Source organism: Acomys russatus, chromosome 24, assembly GCF_903995435.1.
Source record: "Acomys russatus chromosome 24, mAcoRus1.1, whole genome shotgun sequence".
In the NCBI taxonomy this organism is placed as follows: Eukaryota; Metazoa; Chordata; class Mammalia; order Rodentia; family Muridae; genus Acomys; species Acomys russatus.
In genome coordinates, this window is record NC_067160.1 from 9,811,859 (window position 1) to 9,832,184 (window position 20,326).

Consider the following 20,326-nt stretch of genomic DNA (forward strand, 5'->3'; position numbering starts at 1 on the left):
TATAAATTCTTCTAAAATAACAGTACTTTCTGGCTATGTGTGTGTGTGTGTGTGTGTGTGTGTGTGTGTGTGTGTGTGTGTGTGTGAATATGAGTGTCTGTATGTATGTGTGTGTTTGTGTGTGTCTGTATATGTGTATATAAATGTATGTATTATGTTTTTATGTATTCCACTCTAAATGTTAATGGGATGCTAATCCTAAAATTATGTTCCAAGTGACCGAGAGGCACATGAAAATTAGCCAGGAAGAAAAAATTCTTGTGGCTGTAACTAAAAAAGAAGAGCCTCCAAGAGCGAGAGGTACACCAGCCCTTCCCCACGCCAGTGCTGCCTTGTCTTGCTCCCTTTAAGTACACGGTGTATGGGGCACAGAGGGAGGGGAGGTCTTTGTCTTCCTTTAAAATGTTGTAGAATGTCTGAAGTTCAGGAAGTGTCCAGTCTTTTATGTTTGTGTCGCCCCTATGTGGCCTGTGCTTTTTGTGCTCTGAATGAAGAGAAACAATTCTTTAAAGTGGAATCTGTCTTTAAAGTGCCAGAGGAACCTAAGAAAGTTGCCCCTGAAGAAAAATTTCCCAAACTCAAACCTCGAAGAGAGGCGGAGCCACCAGCGAAAGGTATCACAACTCTTTAAAGGGCTAGAAATAAGCTCTTAGGCCTTGAGGTGAGGCACGGTTAGGGGGGGTGACTTAAGTGCATATCGGAAGTGACATAGTAAGCTATTCTGTATCACTGAAAAACTAAGCATGCTGACTCCAGGAAGTGCCTTCTATCTACTCCCTACTCCCCAAGTATGCATAGTTTACATTAAAAGGTATTTGTCATCTAATGTCTGTCTGTTCCGTATTACACTCATCTGTCTTAATGTTTGTGTTATGTGGGACTCTTTGGTGAAATTTTTGACTTCTTTAATTCCTCAATATTCTACATTGTCCCAGTGGAATGGAGGTAGAGGGTTAGAGTTAAGGCGAAGATACTATTTATGAAATTTAAGTTTCTTTCTAAGGTTGTGCTTAGTTTTATAGTTACTGTTACCCCTTGACTCTCTCTCTTAATTCTCTCACAAATCATACCTGATTATTCAGCATCTCTGAAACATTAAATAGCCTGGGGAAAACATTCTCACGTGTATGAAATGATATGGACTTTCAGGTCCATTGATTGTTTATTTTCTTGCACTCTTGGTGAAAGCTTAAAGGAGAAAATCATGTTTGGTTTTGCTCTTGGATTTTTCATGCAGACATTCTCTTAGCACAATTATTTTCAGGCTCTTGCAATTTACTTTTAATAATTACTCTTTTAAAGTGACCGAAGTCAGAAAAAGAGCTGTTAAAGAAGAAAAGGTATCCATTGAAGTTCCAAAGAGAGACTCCCGACCCACTACAGGTACACTGTGCTCTGGGTTGCTCATACCAAGCATAAAGCTGTGTGTGTCTCTGTTTGCTAGCTGCCAACTTAACCCCTCTACCGTTCCCCGCTTACTGCTGACTGGAGTCAAGCCCTTGAACCCTTGACATCCCAATTAGCCAACGTACGTTTTCATGATACTTTCACCATCAAAAGGCAGTCAATGTCACCTGTAGCCAGTGATTGTCATAAAGGGATGAACTCAAAACACACTGTCACTAAATGGGGCTCAAATAAAATGCTGCCTGATGTCAAAATTATTCTAGAAGTGACTGTAACGGAAGAGAAGAAATGGTCTTACACCCGAGAAGAAGAAACCGTCACAGAGCACCGGGAAGAGGAGTATGGGGACTACGAAGAATACGAGGAATATAAAGAATTTGAGGACTATGAACCCACAGAAGAATGCGACCAGTACGAGGACTACGCAGAGCGCGAGCTTGAACATTACGAGGAGCATAAGGGGCAGGAAGCGTATGTCCCAGGTAGGACAGAGCTGCAGACCACCCCACGCACCCCATTAGGATAGGTTGGCAACCGAAGCAAAAGACCTTTGCGACATTCAGCAAATTCGGTGTTTTAAATCACTTCTGGAGGGGGGAAAATGACCCCATACATCTTAAGGTTATTGTTAGGGTTTACTACGCACAGGGCTCCCAGCATCAAAAATTTGACAGACTGCTTTTCTAGGGGGAAAAAAAAAAAGCAGTTTTTAGGCTAGTAAATGTAATGTGTGTGCTTGTGCGGCTCTCACTCTGGATACTTTCTTTACTGTAAAATAAATTAATAACTACATACCAATAAACTCCTACTAGAAATGTGAAATGAATCCATAGCCTTTCACTGCTTCAGGTTTTGGTTTTGGTTTTTGCTTTTTGAGAAGATGCCATTAAACACCAATGTCCAAGATAGGAAACTTTGAGTCATAGGAAATGGAAAGAGGATTGGTGAGCATTCCCATCGCCTAGCTGAAGCAAATGGCAGTGAGGCAGACAGACATAGCTTGCCGAGGGCTCTCAGAACCTATCCTGCTTGGACCTCAAATTCTTATTCTAGACATTGTGGTTGCACTGGGAGCATAGAGGATCAATTACTTTAATGGGTATTTCTGACTCGTGCCCCACAGTCTAACATTAAACACTTTGTATGTGCTTTTAAAGAACCCAAGAAGCCTATTCCAGCGAAACCTGCCCAAGAACCAGTGCCTGCCAAACCCAAGGTCCCCCCACCAAAAGGTAGAGTGAGAACATTGTCAGTTACAGAACCTTTTGCTTTCTTTGTCTGTCCACTGTTGGTACATGTTGAGGTGGGTGTGTATAAACTGTGTGTTTGGGACTGTTATGTTATGTGCTATATTTCTTAACATTTTGTCCTTGCCCTCGAGAATCTAGTTCAGTTTTGTAAATCTCTTACTATTGGTCTTTTCAAGTGCCGAAGAAAGCCGTCCCTGAAGAAAAAGCACCTCTGCCCATTCAAAAGAAACTCAAACCTCTACCACCCAAAGGTACATAATAGAGCAATAACTGTCCCAAACAGTATTGTCACCTCTGTTCTGTAGCCATGTTGACCTTGACGCCCACTGTCTCTGCCACTCTCTGTGGTTCCTGAGTATATTGTCTGGTTTCGTTTCTTGTGTACCAGGTCTTTGTGCTTTGTGAATGTTTATTCTATGATACTTGTGGGATTCATTGTGATATTCTTCCATAATTAATATCTTTCAAGCTCCTGAAGAACCAAAGAAAGTTGTTGAAGAAAAAATACAAATTTCAATTACCAAACGTGAAAAGCAGCAGGTGGTTGAGCCAGCAGCCAAAGGTACAGCCACCTCCTCCCCAGATGTAGCGTTTGCCTGTCTCTCATGTTACCTGTCCCCAGTATCAGCTATGACATTAAATTTCAAAACAGTCTGACAGCCCTGTGTATATAGTAGCTATGTGTTGCTCCCTATGGTATTGCCAAATAGAATGCAGTGACCATTTAGCATTTCCTAACAGTTCAATTGGTATAATGATATGATATTATTCACTGAAAATTGATAACAATTTACTCTAAAATCATTTTTGAAGAATTTTTAATCTAATTCAATACCCAGAGTTTTCTGATTTTATCTTAAGCAACTTCCTTGAAATCTTAGGAAACATGTTAATACAGAATAAATTTGGATTTCTTAGGATGTCTCTGTACGTAGACGTATATGTGAAAACCACCATTTCCAGTTTGGCTCTGCTAGTGCAAACTTGATTGAATACTTCAGACTTGCTCAAGCACCTCTATTGGATCACTGAGCTGTGAGAGCCAGAATCCTTCCCAAGAAAAACTGAAAGTTTCTCACAGAGAAAGTTTTGTATTCTATTTGAGACAGCTACAAAATTATTCTATTTAAAGTACAAGAAAGCTAGAAATGGTTAGATGGCCTGTTTCTTATTCTAAAATTCCCTTATACTTAATATTTCAAGTGCCCATGAAGCCCAAGAGAGTTGTCCCAGAGGCAAAAGTACCTGCCCCTAAACCGGAAGTGTCAGCACCTATTAGAGGTACCTCATGTTGTCTGTGTTGTTCATCTCCTTTGCTGTTGAGTTTCATGCTCAGTTCTATATAGAGAGTTATTCTGTGGGAAACGTGAAACCTATTCTTTCTTGTTATAAGTGGGTCTGTGCTCTTTAAATGTCTCAATTTTATTGAGGAATTGGAAAATGTGCAACTTAAAGATGATATCTTTCAAGTGCCAGGAGTGCCTAAAAAACAAGAGCGGCAAGAGGTCATTGCTGTCAAAGGGGAGGTGGAAGCCCACGAAGAGGAATACATCGTAGAGGAAGAGGAGGAGTACGTCCAAGAAGAGGAGTACGTCCATGAAGAAGAATACATCCATGAAGAAGAATACGTCCATGAAGAAGAATACATCCATGAAGAAGAGTACACCCATGAGGAAGAAGAATACATCCATGAAGAAGAAGAGCTCATAGCTGAGAAAGAAGTGGTGCCAGTCAGAGGTAGATGACGGCTCCTGCAAATGGAAAGGAAGCAGCAGCTCAGGGTTTGGGTTTTGACTTGGTCAAATTCTGGGAGCTGTTGGCACCCCCCTAAGGGCCTAAGACCTTTTTAGACAGTGCAGTAGGATACCTGTGTGTGCTTTTCACCGTTTATATCTTCTACAGTGTTTTCAAATCTTATTGCTATCTTTAAAGTGCCTGAGGTACCCAAGAAACCAGTTCCAGAAGAGAAAAAACCTGTTCCTGTTCCAAAAAAGAAGGAATTGCCACCAGTAAAAGGTATACAGCCCTCACACTGAGAAGTCTTCACCTGTCTTCAGATAGCTAATCCTCTTCTGGCTACAGCAACCTGTGTGTGTGCCGCCCTGTGTCGCTAGAACGTTAGCTGTGCTTTATGTGGGTCTTGCCCCTCAGAGACCGAGCTTAACTATAAACAATGTCTTTCAAGTGCCCGAGATTCCCAAGAAGCCAGAGAAAAAGGTTCCCGAACCTATTCCTAAAAAGGAGAAGGCTCCACCCACCAAAGGTACAACTCTTACAGCAGCTGTTTACCCATGTAGTGTAACATGGCGAGCCGTAGTCATCCCTGCCCTGTGGCCATGTTAACACATTAACAGGAGAACCAGAACCACCATGCTGGTCACAGAAGCCAGCTGCCATATATTCATCTCCGAATGTGGCCACTGAAGCATGCTTCTGTTTAACACTTGTGCCTTCTCCAGTGGAGAATTCTTAGTGGAAAATGAATTCACACCATCAAAGTGGCCAAAACTGACTACCCAGCCTTTTGTGCATCCTGGTCCCTGCTCCGTGTTTCTTTGGTGTTGGTTGTAACTCTTCGGCATGTCTAGCACCCTGTTTTGTGGCTAGTATTAATGTCTGTCTTACAGTGAAATTGTTGACATATCTGTGAAAATCCAATTGTTCCTAAATCAATAGAACCCTCTGGGATTGGGAAAAAGTGACAGTGACCTTATTTACTATCTTTTAAGTTCCGGAAGTGCCCAAGAAGCCTGCACCAGAGGAAAAGGCACCAGTACCTGTTCCCAAAAAAGTGGAAACACCACCAGCCAAAGGTATATAACCTTGCAGGGACACAGACTTTAATTTCAGATTTGTATGAGAATAAAATATAAAACTGGTTCAGTCATATGCTCTTTAGGCATATATCACTTTAATATCGTCTCTTTACAAAAACAGATTTTGGTTTTTAAAATGAAATGCTGTTTAGGTTTTTTTTTCCTCATGATGATTTTGTTGCCTTATCATAATTCCCCAGACTGTTCTTGGACTCAGTGTTTTTACATTGTATAAAACTTTCTCTAAATTGTTTCTTTAAAGTGCCAGAAGTGCCCAAGAAACCTGTGCCGGAGAAGAAGGTGCCAGTTCCTGCTCCTAAGAAAGCAGAGGCTCCACCTACAAAAGGTATATTATTTCATCCTGTGTACCCAATCTCACATTAGCACGCATTCATAAGAAAATGTCCCTGTACTAACTACATGTTCGTAGGAAATGTCTGGTTAAAAATGTCTTTGTATTGTGTGATTCTTTATCATATCTATGGCTGTGGAAGGTCACATTCTTAAAGACAAATGATATCTTTAAGTGCCAGAGGTACCCAAGAAGCTCATTCCAGAAGAAAAGAAACCAACACCTGTTCTGAAAAAAATGGAAGCTCCACCCCCGAAAGGTACATTAATCCTGGGCAGATCCAGGGCACAAAGGGAATGTAATGGGTGCTGCACAGCCTCACTAGTTATGCTTGCTGAGTCTGTCTGCGCAGGGAATGTAATGGGTGCTGCACAGCCTCACTAGTTATGCTTGCTGAGTCTGTACGCCGGTGATAATTGTGAGCCAAGAATATTTGCTTTCCATGTTGCCCTGATGTCATTAATATTTTACACCAACATGGAATTTGTATAAATTGAAAAATATCTTTAAAGTGCCAAAGAAAAGGGAAATAGTCTCAGTTCCTGTGGCTCTACCTCCGGAAGAAGAAGAGGAAGAAGCTCCTTTTGAGGAAGTCATTGTTCCTGAAGAGGAAATACCCCCTGAGGAGGAAGAAGTTCTACCTGAGGAGGAGGAAGTTCCACCTGAAGAAGAGGAAGTTCCACCAGAGGAAGTTCTTCCTGAAGAAGAGGAAGTTCCACCTGAGAAAGAGGAAGTTCCGCCTGAGAAAGAGGAAGCTCTTCCAGAAATTAAACCCAAGGTGCCAAGACCTGCCCCAGGTACAGCAGTTCTTGGAATCAAGGCCTTTTATGTTGACTTCTGCCTTCCAATCTTTTTATTCCTCTCTTACATGATACTTTACTGTGTCATCAGCAAAGCCTTGTCTTCTCAAGACTTGTCCTCATCTTACCTACTGGACCTGCTTTCTATGTCTGTCCATTGTAAATTATCTTCAAATTCCCTTAGATGTTTGATTGTTTGTGGTCCTGTCCTTAGATGCATTTTGTTATAGATGTGATGTTATATATGGTTCTTAATGTCTCTAAATGTAATGTTTTTAAGTGCCAAAGAAAACGGTACCTGAGAAGAAAGTCCCTGTTCCTGTTCCTAAAAAAGTGGAGCCTCCACCACCTCCCAAAGGTATACTCCTCAGAGTAAACACACAGCCCTTGACATCTGATAGCTTTATCAGATGGGTCTCAGAAAAAAAAAAATATACTCAATAAAGGGGCAGCCAAATTTTACTCCTAAAGCTGATCAGGACGCTGGTAGCTAGTACTTTCTATAAGATGCTTTTCATACAGTATTTTTTTTTACATGAAAGGTTAAAGGTAGTACCAACATAAGACAACTGCAAAATGTCTACTCAACTTGCTATAACTGTGTTAAACCATGTAATGGTTCGTGTAGATTCTCTGAAAACCTAAATTATCTACAGAAAAATTTTACCTAAAAATACATAAACTCATGTTCATAAATTTCAACCTTCACTTAATTGTTATAAGGGTGAAAAGAAAAAATGATGCATTTATCAAAACAATGAGTAATACTTTATGTCTTTCTAAACATATATATGGAAACACAGTTTTGATTTTGACTTTAAACTTTGCTGTTCTACTCTTAGCCCTTTGGCCAATCTGAGCCTTAGTTTGCTTCTTCATAAAATAGGAATACTAGTGAATCCCAATGGATTCTAATATTATTGCAAAGATAAAATAAGACAAGTATATTATTTCTTCATTGAATGAAGGGAATTAATATTTAAGATCATAGATCAGGGCATGATACAGTACCTAAGAAGTATATTCACACATTAAAGTGCAATAATATTTTCAAAAACAAAAACAAACAAAAAACATGATGGCAACATTTTAAATAAGTATAATGTTTCTACCAGGCTGTATAGTCACATGATATTTTCAGATAGTTATTAACTAAGTTATTAGTGAAATTTAAGTCAAGGAAATTTGGCCTCAAAAAACCAGCCATTCACTGACACTTTGCCCTGCAAATCCAGTCCATATCCTGTTGGGCTGTGTGTGCCTCCTATTCCCTCCTTCGTCTAGTGAATGTGGCATGGTGTTCCTGTGTGTATAGGCTTCTTGATTTCTTTCTTGCTCACTCTTCAAAACATATTCTTATCATGAAATGATGTCTTTAAAGTGCCTGAGATCAAGAAGAAAGTGCCGGAGAAGAAAGTAGTTGTTCCCAAGAAAGAGGAGGCCCCTCCCACCAAAGGTACACCTCCTTTAAAGTTCCTGAACTCCTAGCCACATAGGACACCTTCCTTCCTTAGCAAAATGCCCTGTGCAGTATGTGTGAGCATAACTTCCACTATTGTTGTGTACATCGTCCTTGTGTTTGTGAGACTGTGACTTCAAAATATCTTTAAAGTTGCTGTGGTTCCTAAGAAACCTGAACCAGAAAAGAAGGCGCCTCCCCCTGGCCTTAAGAAAGCAGTGGCTCCTCCCGCCAAAGGTACATGCCTAATGGCTGCACCATTGTTGATCTGAAAGGGTCATCCACATAGGATGCTCAGCATACATGCTTGTGTCCTCTGGTCAGTCATTGATGTTTGTCACTGTGCCTCTCTCTGTTGTACCAGTGCTGATGTTCTGTTCATCTTCCACTTTGTGGGGGTGGGTGGTTGTTGTTGTTGTTTTTGCCTTGTTTCTCTTCTGTATGTTATTTCTGAGAATTAAAATGACAGATGTTACACATTTTTTAAAGAGCCAGAAGTGACCAAGTACTTGTCACAGAAGTAACAAGTGACAAGTACCTGGAGAAGAGACTCCAGCTACAAAGGACAGTCTCATGATGTACCCACAAGCATCTTCATTCGCTCCCTAACTAACTGTGATGTGTCAGTGTTCCAGCTCCTTTTGTGTGCTGCGCTATTTATTCTCTTGGGTTGAAAATGTGAAGTTTGGTCTTCTTCGCCTCTTGAGTTTTAAGTGCCTAAAGCAATCAAATGTCTTTTAAGTTCCTGAGGTACCTAAGAAGGTGGAAGAAAGACGGATCATCCCCCCTAAAGAAGAGGAAGTTCCTCCAGCTGAAGGTAGATGACTTTCTAAGAAAGAGCATTTCTAAGCCTCGTCTTATCATTATCTCATATTTAAAGGAGATAATGTATATTTCACTCTTGTAATAAATAGAGCCTCCAGCTCTTACTGAAAGTGGTACTTACCTAGAAAGAACTGGGCGGGCCCATTCATCCCATTTGGTTCTCATTCTTGCATGTTTAGCCTGTCTGTGACATATTTCAGTGAAAAACTGAAACAGCCCCACTAACCTCTTCAGTCTTCTCTCACTCACTAATGCTGTGAAAGCAATGTTTTATCCTTTGTACATGGATACTATAGGGAATTTCTCACCCCAGGCCTTCTTCAGAAGCCATGATGGAATATACTTTCCCCAGAATAATCTCACATAAACCTGAGTAACTCATGCAGAAAATCTGACTTCTATTCCTCAATAATTGCTTGGCTCCAGAAATCTTTCTGCCTTCACTAAAAAAAAAAATTAAAAAATAATAATAATTGCAACTAAGTCCTCTGGTGTCTCTTCTAGTTCCAGCATTGGAAAGAGCCTAACATAATTTAGAGACAGATTTTTTTTTTCCAGATTAGTGTTCATGAACATTTAGAAGGAAGAGTGGTTTTTCAAGATGGTGTAATTTTAATCTAACATATCTAACATTTAAAGAATTTTTTAAAAATTCACAAAATAATCTGTTTCAAGTGTATGAGGAAGCTGAGGAGCCCACTCCAGAAGAGATCCCAGAAGAACCACCAAGCATAGAGGAAGAGGAGGTAGTGGAAGAGGAAGAGGAGGAGGAAGAGGAAGTGGAAGAGGAAGAGGAGGTGGTGGTGGTGCCCCCTAAAGGTACAGCCACTTTCATGCGTTGGACATTCCAAAAGCTTGATGCTTCCAATCTTAGAGCTGTCTAAATCTAATCATCGGCCATCGGCTTTTTCTTGTGTCATATCAGCGAGGCCTGGAGAGCATGCGCTCCTGGTAGCAGAAGCTTTGTGGCCCTCTCTCTTTTTCCCTAACTTTTCCTCCTTCACCAGCGACTATAAATGAGGGAATTTTTTTTTCTGTTATTGCACTTGTATCCTTCCTCCTAGATTACAATCCATAATTTTGCTTTCAGTAGGAATGTTGGAGAACAGTCTATTTGTGTGGTGAAAACATTCATCTTTGAGAATAATTCTTAAGCCATTGATCCCTGACAACTTTGGAATCTTTGCAGAGATGCCCTCATGTTCAGTCTTCCCGTTTCTAAAAATCTTGCATTATGGGTAGTATTTTCATTTGGGTTGCTAATATCTTCCTAAAATAACTTGATGTTTTGTGTTGTTTTGTTGATATCTTGATAATTGGGTGTTGTTTTGTTCATTGCTTGTGATTTTTTTCAACATATCTATAAAATATCTTTTAAGCACCAGAAGTGGTTAAGAAAGCAGTGCCTGCCGCACCCACTCCTGTCCCTAAGAAAGTGGAGGCGCCCCCCACAAAAGGTATAGCAAACCTTCATAAAGTCCTTAACCCCACAGTGATTGTCTTTCTAGAAAGTGCTGTGTCTTCTTTCACTCCTTCCTTAAAGTAACGGTCACAGCAAACTGACCAATGACAACTAAAAATGTCATTTATTCCCTTTCCTTAGATGTCCTATAGAATCAATGCATAAGAAATGAATCACATGTGTGTACACTGTGTGGATTGTTTGGACACTTTGATGCATCATCATGATCTGTCTGTATCTAAGACCATAAGACATGGTTCTTTCTGCCCTCATTCTATTCCTGGGCTTTATTCTCTTATATCGCCAAATTTTCATTATGCTTTATAGTGGTTTTCACTGTATGTTACTATTTTATACAGAAACAACCTGTTCTGAGCCTAAGATATTAGCATTAAAGATACTAATGTCCTTTTTACCATAACTAACCTGGGAGTTCAAGGTTATAAAATTTCCATTTCCTATTGCTTCATAGTTCAATTAATGCTCTAGACAACATCTTCAGCAACTATGATAAACTGCCAGTATCACAGCAGACTCCTCACATTATTAAGTCATGCCCAACAGTTCCTGAGGCCTAGGTCAGGGTCCAAATGCTCTAGGAACATAGTCAGTTTGAAAAAAAAAAATTCTTCCCCAAATCAAAAATAGTAAAATTAGTCCCAGTGTTGGTAACATCTGCTGCTTTAAAAATAGCAAAGCCTCCCTGTGGGCATATGTTGGCCTCTGAGGATACAGATCGCATGAGTGAGTGTTTGGGGAAGTAGCCCTATTACCTGTAAAATAGGTGTCCAATTGAACCGATTGGCCTCCTAGAAGCACGATGATGCCACTTGTTTCTGGTGTTTATTTGTGTGCATTATTGAACATTGTCATCTGACTAAGGCACCTAATGTCTTTAAAGTGCCAAAGAAAATTCCTGAAGAAAAGGTTCCCGCTCCTGCCCAGAAAAAAGAGGCTCCACCAGCCAAAGGTACACTCTTTCTTTTATACCTAAACTCCTTTAGTCACTCTTCCTTTAAGCTGTCTGTTTTGTGTCCATGTGTCTTCTTTTTGATGTCCAATGTCCAAGCTTACTCTTGGTTGTGGTAACTATTAAAACTATATCTTTAAAGTGCCAGAAGTACCAAAGAAAGTTCCAGAAAAGAAAGTTCCAGAAAAGAAAGTCCCAGAAAAGAAAATCCTAGTGCCCAAAAAAGAAGCTGTTCCCCCTGCTAAAGGTATTTTTGGAAAATTCTTTCCTCTTCTTATCTTTTCATGGAATCTTCTTTTAGTCATTTTTGTTACATTTTGAATTGACATCTCTTTCATCTTATGATTTTTTTTTAAAAAAAGCAATTCTCTTAAAGTAGATGCTCTTTCAGGAAAAGCTGTTTTTGAAGAAAAAATATCAGTTGCCTACCAGCAAGAAGAAATAGTCCTTGAAAGAAGAGAGCTGGAACTCGTGGAAGCAAAAGTGGAAGAGGCTTTCGAAGAAGAGGAGGAGTTCCATGAGGTGGAGGAATACTTCGAAGAAGAAGAATTCCATGAGGTGGAAGAATTCATCAGGGTGGAAGAACGCAGGTTCCAAGAAGAACACAAAGTTGAACAAGTCCACAGAGTCATTGAGTTTTTAGAGGCTGAGGAAGTGGAAGTATATGAAAAGCCCAAAATTCCACCTAAAAAAGGTATAGGGGACCCTGCAGACACTACAATTGATTAAACCTTGCTCTTATCAACTTGGTTCTCAAAGGGCCTTGCAGGTTCAGCTCAGAACATTAGCCCCATGAACTACTGTAAGCATGAGATAAGTTATTTACATCAGAAAGTGGTATGGTGTAGAGATTAACCGCAGAGTCATTAATTTTCACAGACATGAGAGTTATGTATGATACTGACTGACAGCCCCATGCTCCCTTCATAAGACCCACTGAATGACAATGGGTTCTTCTTAAAGTGCAGCAAGAATCACACGAGGAGTATCACAAGTGCCAACACAACAGGCGTCATCCATTCAGTGACACACTACTCTATTTCCTGAGGAATTTATATTCTCAGCAAAGCAACCATTGCACTGTTCACATTTGAGTCACCTAGGCGCTGACTAATAATTACCTGCTGAAAGTGTGTGCCATTGCATGGTTATCTTCATCAGAGAAAGAATGAAGTAAACGAAGCATTGGTCACGGTACCCAGTCCTAGTAAGTTGTAAGGACAGGATATAGTGTACATAGATAGGACTATTCCAGATCATGCCTAAGCGAATGCATAATATAATGGAATACTAATGTTTTATATAGCAATGTATTGTAAAAATAACAAAATCATGGCTTTCCTGAGGTAGGCATAGTATAAATTTTTAAAAAATACAAACCCTTTTACGAGCCCTCTTTGTAAAATTTTAATATAGGTAGTGCTTCAGAGTATTTTATGAGTCTATTCTAAACCAAAACACTAATATTTTTGAAGGGCCTGAGGTATCTGAGAAAGTCATCCCTCCAAAAAAGCCACCCACTAAAGTCACTCCTCGAAAAGAGCCACCAGCTAAAGGTATTTATGGCAAAGCGATTCTTGCACAACTGTGTTCAATTGCTCCGTGGTTGCTTTACAAGTTTGTGTTGGACTTGGTGTTTTATGTTAGGGGAATGTCAAAACAACATGTTTAAAGTGGCCAAAAGCCCAAAAGCAGTCCCACAAACACAGACATCGCTGTAACAGCCAAACCCAAACACCTATGGGCCAAAGTGTGAACTTGGGTATCGTTTGGTGCTGTTTGATTATATGTACACTGATATCCTATTTATTATTGATAGAACTAGCTGTTTGTTATAATACGTGGTAGGTTCCACCTTTATCCATTTTTTTATCAGCCTCTTTAACACATAATTTGAGGGCCTATCTTTAAAGCCAATGAGTACGTAAGAAATCTGCCACAGAAGAAAACATTGCCATTATCCCGCCAAAACCAACAGAAAGAGCAAGCACCAGGTGCAAGCGTGTCGTCAGTTGTCCATGTCAAGTCTTTGTTGCTCTAACTTGGAGAGTTCCGTGGACTTTTGTGGTCTTGTTTGTTGTCAAGAGTCAACTCTGTAAGTGCCGTCTCTGTTTTACAATGTGAGTCGGCTTGGCTTTCGTTCCAAATGTCTTACCTTCTGCCTGCGAAGATCTTGCTGGGTGTTTAAAAGTAAAGGAAATTATCCCTGTTATCTTTAAAGTACCTGAGGTGACCAAGAAAATGGTAGTTGAAGAAAAAGTTCGTGTTCCTGAAGAACCCAAGGCCCCACCACCTAAAGGTACCTGCCTCTCCTGATTGCCCATAAGCAGTAAATCCTTTTGAATCACTTTCTACAAAAGAAAAAAAGGCCACTCTTTTCTTAGGACTACAAGACGGCTTCAAGCAACAGAAATTGCAATTTATATCCTATCCCACAATCTTCCCTTTTTGACTAACCTCTAGGGGAAAGCATAAACCTAAAATTCTTTCTTATTATTTTTTAAGTCTATCTTATTTTAGCCATCTTCTTATTCAGTAATTAACATTGGTCCCTCAGTTTTTCTGCCCTATGGAGTTGACATTGTGATCTCTGTCTTATGGCACTAAAACTAAGTTCTAAACAGCAACAGAAAGTGTTACTGACCCCTAAGAATGAGTTGTCTCTACTATGAATCATCAACAAGGCAGTTGAGAGACATAGAGTGTGTTGGATTAACATTTTGGACATACTACTAATAGATGTCCCCTTACTCTTGATATTTTATGCCTAATTGTGACATTCTTAAAAATAAGACAAATAAATATCTTTAAAGCACCTGAAGCACCTAAGAAAATCACTCCAGAAGAAAAAGTCCGTGAAGCTGTTCCCAAAAAGCCTGACGTGCCACCACCTAAAGGTACACACTGATGCTAAGCCCAGTGCGAAACGACTCGTTGGTTGTGTTTTTATTGTGTAAAGTGAACAAGTGTCCCATCAAATCTTTCTGGTTTAAATGTTTGTATTCTTAATGTCCTGTATATCTTCTTAAATAGTAATTCGTATACTAATATCTTTAAAGTTCCTGAGGTGCCTAAGAAAATTATTCAAGAAGAAAAATTGCCCATTGTTCCTCCTGAAGACACAGAGATATACAGTGAGTGTGAAAGAGCTAATGGTTCTCCTTTGTTTCATCTCATTTCTGAATCCACTGCGTCTGTCTACATAGTATTAAAATGCACATGTACATCTTTATAAAAGCCATGCATGCTAAAAATGTTGGCTAAAATTAAGTCACCTGAACATCCATTAGTCTTTTTAAAAAGTTACTTTTCTTCACCAATTTAGAAACTAAGTTGTTCTACACTTATAATATTATCCAATTTGAGAAAAGCCATTTGTCCCATTAGAGCATCTGTTCTGTATCCAAACATCTCTTCATTTGAAGCAATTTATATTTCTTAGGCCATGAAGTAACTAACTTTAACTCTATAACAATATTGTAATTAGAGTTTGCAAAATCAAAATGACCCAGTGTTATTGTTTTTACTCTTCACGGTACTAATTAAGATTTGGACAACGATGCTCAAATGATGATAAACTTACATAAATTTAAAAGCCCACTAAAGACCTAAGAGAATTAGCAATGCTTTTTCCTTTCCTGAAAAATTGTAAAAATAATTCAAATAGTAAGATAACCTATTAGTGAAATGCTCTGAGTGGACTCGGTATTCTAAGTGGTAAACATGCTGACACTGACATCAACATAATCTTCCAATTATTTTTAATCTAGAAAACTCCTATTCTCAATGCACACATGAATCTCAAATGACACCAATATGACTTTACCAATAGCTTCCCTAAGGTAAAATGAAAAAAAAAAAAAACCATATATTGTTTCTGTCTGGTAAACCACTCGGTTTTGTTACCATAATCATGAAGAATTTCTGAGCATCCTTCAGACTAAAATTGGGAATGAGTCTCACTCCAGCTTGTCACTAATTTGTGTCTATGTACCACTGTGAATGTGGGTGATGAATCTGTACAATGTGTCATGTATTTCTTAATACTGTCCTCCATCTATCTTGAAATACCTGTAGTCACACACTAATATCTTTAAAGTTTATGAAGCGTCTGAAGAAACAGTCATAGAAGAAGAACACGTGACCCATCCTCAGAAGGCAAGACTCAAAGTGGCAAAAGGTACCTAGCACCACTGACTCGGTCTGAATGGGGGCTTTCTTTTTCTTTACCATTCATAATATAATCGGGCTCATATCTTTTAAGTGCCTGCACCACCTCAAACAGTTGTGACGGAAGAGAAAACATATGTGTCCATTCGTAAAAAGAGGGAGACCCTGGCACTCAAAGGTACATGTCAGCCACTTCAAAACATAGATGATTATCTTTGGCTTTATGATCCCAAAACTTTGTGCTATATGACTCACTGGGGTTTTTGTTGTTGTTTACAATTTCTAAGTGTAAACTCTACTAATATCTTTAAAGAGTCTGAAGCAACCACCCGGGAAGTGTTTCCAGAGCTGAAGTCCTATAAGGCTGCTCCAGAAATCCCTGAACCTCCCCCAGCTGAAGGTACAAACTCTTGTCACAAGACCCTAAGCGAGGAAACCTTTCATCTTGTGTTTGTCAAATGTTCAGTGTTCTATGTGTACTGTCTCCAACTTCTAAAATACTAATATCTTTAAAACATCTCTCAAAATGTCCAAGACATGGAACTGTCTATGACTTGCCCCAAACAAGTCAAGACCCATCCATATAGCATACAAAGATAGACTGTTAGAAAAAATAAATACCCTAACTTCAAGTCTGTCTGTTTACTTTGCTTTCTTTGTTATTGTTTTTGCCTCTTCTCAATTATATTTTTTTTAAACTACTAATATCTTTAAAGACTTTGAAATCATCAAAGAAGTGTTTCCAGAGAAACAACCTCCTGCAACCAAAAGAAGAAAAACTCTGCTGCCAACAGGTACAAGCCAGGAGAACATCAAGTCTCTTGTCTTAGCTGTAGTTGTGGCTAACGTGTGGGAACATACTAATCTCTTCAACACCCCAAAAGTTGCCAAATAAATGGACCCTCAAAGAATCCGTGCAGCCAACTGAGTGAGCCATTTAGAAGGAAACGTTAAGCTCCCACATGGAAGAACTTACAGTTCATCTATAAGAACTGTAGAGAAAACATGAAATGCTTGATGTTCAAATAGAACTTAATAGAAAATAGTGATGATGATGATGACGATGATGATGCTTATAACAATAATAGCCAGACTAGCTAGGAACAGTCAATAGTAAAGCTTTATAACATTTGTAATTCTGCAACTCACACACCTTTAAAGCAAGAATTGGTGACATCAGGTGACAAAGGTTCTGTCATGTACCATGACAGTCATTCAACCCTCCATAGAGTTAGAAGTCCAGGATATATCATCACACATGCTGCTCGTTGTCAGAATTGCTTTCCTAATAAAGCCATTGCCCAAAACAAGCATGACCATATGACTTACATCACGTAAGACTTGAATGTCATAGAAATAGCTTTATAGGAAAGTCATGACTTGATGTAAAGGTGATTTACCTGTAATGTCACCCTGGAGTCAAGGCCTGGTAACCCCAGTTGCTTAAGGCATACATTTTTTTTTTCACTTTAAATGTTTTAGATAAATCAAAATTCAGGGAGTTTTAAAAGAGGACCACAGACTCTTCATGTTATACATGCTATTCTATAATTTTAAAAATATCTAAATAATTTAACTTTTTTTCTCTGTCTGGAATTTTTTGCTTGTCTTCTCAAAGTCCCCTTAGGGTAGGTGCTAGGGAGCTGGGAAGCAAGAAACAAAAGGAGTGAAGACTTGGCTCCTTTTTTTAGGGGTCCATACCTCCTCATATCCTTGAAGAACCCCAGTAGCAACAGAAATCACTTTGGTTCACTTAGTGGAATTAATGTCTCTACTTGCCCTTCTAACATCTGACTCTGATACTAATATCTTCCAAGCACCAGAAGCTATGAGAGAAACACCTCCTGAAATGAACACCTTTGAAGATATTCCTGTCGAGCCAGAAATGCCACCCATCCAAGGTACATGCCACTACCAAACAGATATCAAAGAAGAAAGTTATTGGCACTTGCATTCAAGCATCTTCCGATCACTTACGGCCTAATAGAATGTAAACAGCATATAAATAGTCTCATACTGTGTTGTTTGGGAGCTGATGACAAAGTAATACTATACGCATGTGTTTAGTGCAGAGAGTTTTTCCATCCGTGCTTGAATGCAGTGGGACAGAAAGCTGGCTGCTATTTACAGTGACTATGCTGGAGAAATGCAAGGCCTTCTTCTTAAGGACCACACAAATCCTTGCATATTAGTTTATTGGTGGATGAGAGGTAGGAGAGAAGGGAAGAAAAGCAATTTCTAGAAAGCTATAAGCCGCTTCACTGTGGCTACTGTCTCCAAGAATCATTTTAACTCTGAAATATGAAATACTAATATCTTTTAAGAACCTGAAGCCTCCCCTGAAGTTGATGACGCAAAGAGAACCCTTTCCAAACCCAGAGGAGCTCCCTCAGTTACAGGTACAGGAGCGAGAAGTAACACTTTTAGAACATACTTTCTTCATCCTGGTGCCATTCATAACACTAAATGTAAAAACAACAATTTCTTGAAGTGCTGGACACTTACCAAGAGGCCACCCTTGAAAAGAAAACACTTCGGATTTCTCGCAAAAAAACTGAGCCTCCTTCAGAAGAAGGTATATCTTTCTGGAAGTGTAAACGGGCAGGAGACGTCTTCGGTTGTCTGCATGTATTTTCTGTTTGGAATGATTCGTTCTGCTCCTAAATGTCAAAATATTAATATCTTTAAAGTGCCTGAGGCTCCCAGAGAAGTCGTGGCCAAAAAGAAAGTGCCCCCTCCCCAAGTGCCTGAAGTTGTACCTGTCAAAGGTACATGCTTGACTGTCTCTATCCAGGGGAGGGCAAGGGGGAAGATGGGAAAACTTGGGGCTCCTGTAGTATGTAAATGTAGCTTCTGTATGTGTGGACTTAGTTGACTCAGTGTAAATTTACTAACGTTCTCGAAGAACCTGAATCTCCCAAGGAAATGCCCCACCCCCAAAAGAAAGTCACTAGCGCAAAGCCCAAGGTGCCAACCATCAGAAGATACCTCTTAACGCTGATGAGGTTCAGCACATAAAACTGATAGTTCACTCGGTTTCAGTACTGTTCTTGTGTGTCTACTGCTCTTTGTGCTTTCTACATGTAAAACATACTAATCTCTTTGAAGTGCCTGGGACTCCTAAAGAGGATGTCTCTGAGAGGAAAGTGCTTGTGGAACCAACAAAAAAGCCAGCAGCCCCACCTGCCACAGGTACGCCTCAGGACCTGAGGCTTCTTAAGACCCAAGTCTTTTGCTCTTGAAAATATTTCAGTCTATTAGTCTTCATAACTCTCAGACATAACCTCACTGATCTCTTTGAAGTGCCTGAGGAGCCCAGAGAGGTCATCCCTGAGAAGAAAGTGTCCCTGGTGCCTCCTAAAAAGCCAGCAGCCCCACCACCTGTTGCAGGTACTTGTCAGTAGCCAGAAGTTTCCCGGTGCCTAATTCTTGTTCTTCATCCCACTTGTCAGAAATCCTAAAGTAGTGTCACTAATCTCTTTTAAGTGCCTGAGGCACCTGAAGAGGTCCTCTCTGAAGAGGAAGTGCCCCCGGTGCCCCCTAAAAAGCCAGAAGCCCCACCTGCCAAAGGTATTTCTCACAAACTTTAGGGGTCATGTGACCTAACTCTTGTGCTCTTGCAAACATTCTGGCCTGCTACTGTGCTAAGCCTTAAGTGGCCTTTCACTAATCTCTTTGAAGAGCCTGAGGCTCCCAAAGAAGCTGTTCCTGAGAGGAAAGTGTCCAAGGTGCCTCCGAAAAAGCCAGAAGCCCCACCTGCCAAAGGTACTTGTCACTGGCCTGAGGCTTCTGAAGACAAAGCTCTTCTTCTCTAGAAAATGTCTTGTCCTGGTGTTGTCATGTGTCTTAAATGTACCCACTAATCTCTCTCAAGTGCCAGAGGCACCCAAGGAAGTTGTCCCTGAGAAGAAAGTGCCAGGAGCACCTCTGAAAAAGCCAGAAGCCCCGCCTGTGAAAGGTACTTGCTCTTGACCTTAGGCACCATAGCATCCAAGTCCTCCTACCTTGAGAGCTCCGTCCTTGTGGCCACCACTGGTCCTGAGGACAGTTCCACTCTCTCTTTCAAGTGCCAGAGGCACCCAAGGAAGTTGTCCCTGAGAAGAAAGCACCACCAGCACCTCCTAAAAAGCCTGAGGCCCCACCACCTGCTCAAGGTAGTCACCTCCATGTCACTGAGCTTGGGAGCATCCATCTGTGTTTACTCTGTCTGACCATGAAAATACTAATATCTTTAAAGTGCCTGAGGTGCCAAAGGTAGCTGTTCCCCAAAAGAAGATACATGAAGTCCTCCCCCCCAAACAAGAAAGCCCTCCTCCTGAAGGTACAGTCAGAACTACAGAAAAGGGGAAATAAATATCTTTTTTAACCAAAATATCTCGCATGTTTATATGTAAAAGTGTATACAGACTATATTATATAAATGTATTAGTACAGAAAGGTAATAGTAGCAAAAACAATGTCAGTGGCTATCTAAAATGTCTTCTAGATTTATATGCTATAGACACAAGTTGATTTTTTTCTTTTCTAAACCCAAATTATAAATTATCTTTTAAGTGCCTGAAGTGCCACCAAAGGAAGTCATCCCTGAAAAGAAAGTTCCAGTGGCTCCTCCCAAGAAGCCAGAAGCTCCACCTCCCAAAGGTATGTGTCCTTATGTGTTGTTGGCCACATGCATCAGGGGCTGGGGGACGTGTGCTCACGTGTCAAGTTCCATTACGTGTATTAGCTTGAATAGATGTATTGCTAGATTGTCCTTTATAGTTCTAACTAAAAGCCACTAATATCTTCAAAGTTCCCAAAGCATCTGAAGAAGTG

The 20,326-nt window shown here is 40.0% G+C and overlaps 1 protein-coding gene across 1 annotated transcript in view; it reads left to right on the plus strand.

Moving 5' to 3' along the window:
• Nucleotides 1-20,326, plus strand: part of Ttn (titin) — a 275,595-nt gene that overhangs the window by 122,497 nt on the left and 132,772 nt on the right. Inside the window, 44 exon segments of the mRNA XM_051166126.1 lie at nt 217-300; nt 531-614; nt 1,303-1,383; nt 1,671-1,889; nt 2,565-2,639; nt 2,834-2,908; nt 3,127-3,219; nt 3,861-3,938; nt 4,128-4,394; nt 4,590-4,673; nt 4,843-4,920; nt 5,387-5,470; nt 5,736-5,819; nt 6,001-6,084; nt 6,338-6,622; nt 6,906-6,983; nt 8,007-8,081; nt 8,238-8,321; nt 8,827-8,901; nt 9,585-9,728; nt 10,289-10,366; nt 11,273-11,341; nt 11,484-11,588; nt 11,733-12,035; nt 12,817-12,897; nt 13,563-13,640; nt 14,155-14,238; nt 14,401-14,475; nt 15,441-15,521; nt 15,606-15,689; nt 15,825-15,911; nt 16,228-16,305; nt 17,329-17,412; nt 17,836-17,910; nt 18,003-18,086; nt 18,202-18,279; nt 18,620-18,703; nt 18,815-18,901; nt 18,998-19,081; nt 19,193-19,276; nt 19,386-19,469; nt 19,579-19,665; nt 19,749-19,832; nt 20,066-20,152. Of these exon segments, the coding sequence (XP_051022083.1) occupies nt 217-300; nt 531-614; nt 1,303-1,383; nt 1,671-1,889; nt 2,565-2,639; nt 2,834-2,908; nt 3,127-3,219; nt 3,861-3,938; nt 4,128-4,394; nt 4,590-4,673; nt 4,843-4,920; nt 5,387-5,470; nt 5,736-5,819; nt 6,001-6,084; nt 6,338-6,622; nt 6,906-6,983; nt 8,007-8,081; nt 8,238-8,321; nt 8,827-8,901; nt 9,585-9,728; nt 10,289-10,366; nt 11,273-11,341; nt 11,484-11,588; nt 11,733-12,035; nt 12,817-12,897; nt 13,563-13,640; nt 14,155-14,238; nt 14,401-14,475; nt 15,441-15,521; nt 15,606-15,689; nt 15,825-15,911; nt 16,228-16,305; nt 17,329-17,412; nt 17,836-17,910; nt 18,003-18,086; nt 18,202-18,279; nt 18,620-18,703; nt 18,815-18,901; nt 18,998-19,081; nt 19,193-19,276; nt 19,386-19,469; nt 19,579-19,665; nt 19,749-19,832; nt 20,066-20,152 (4,416 nt within the window).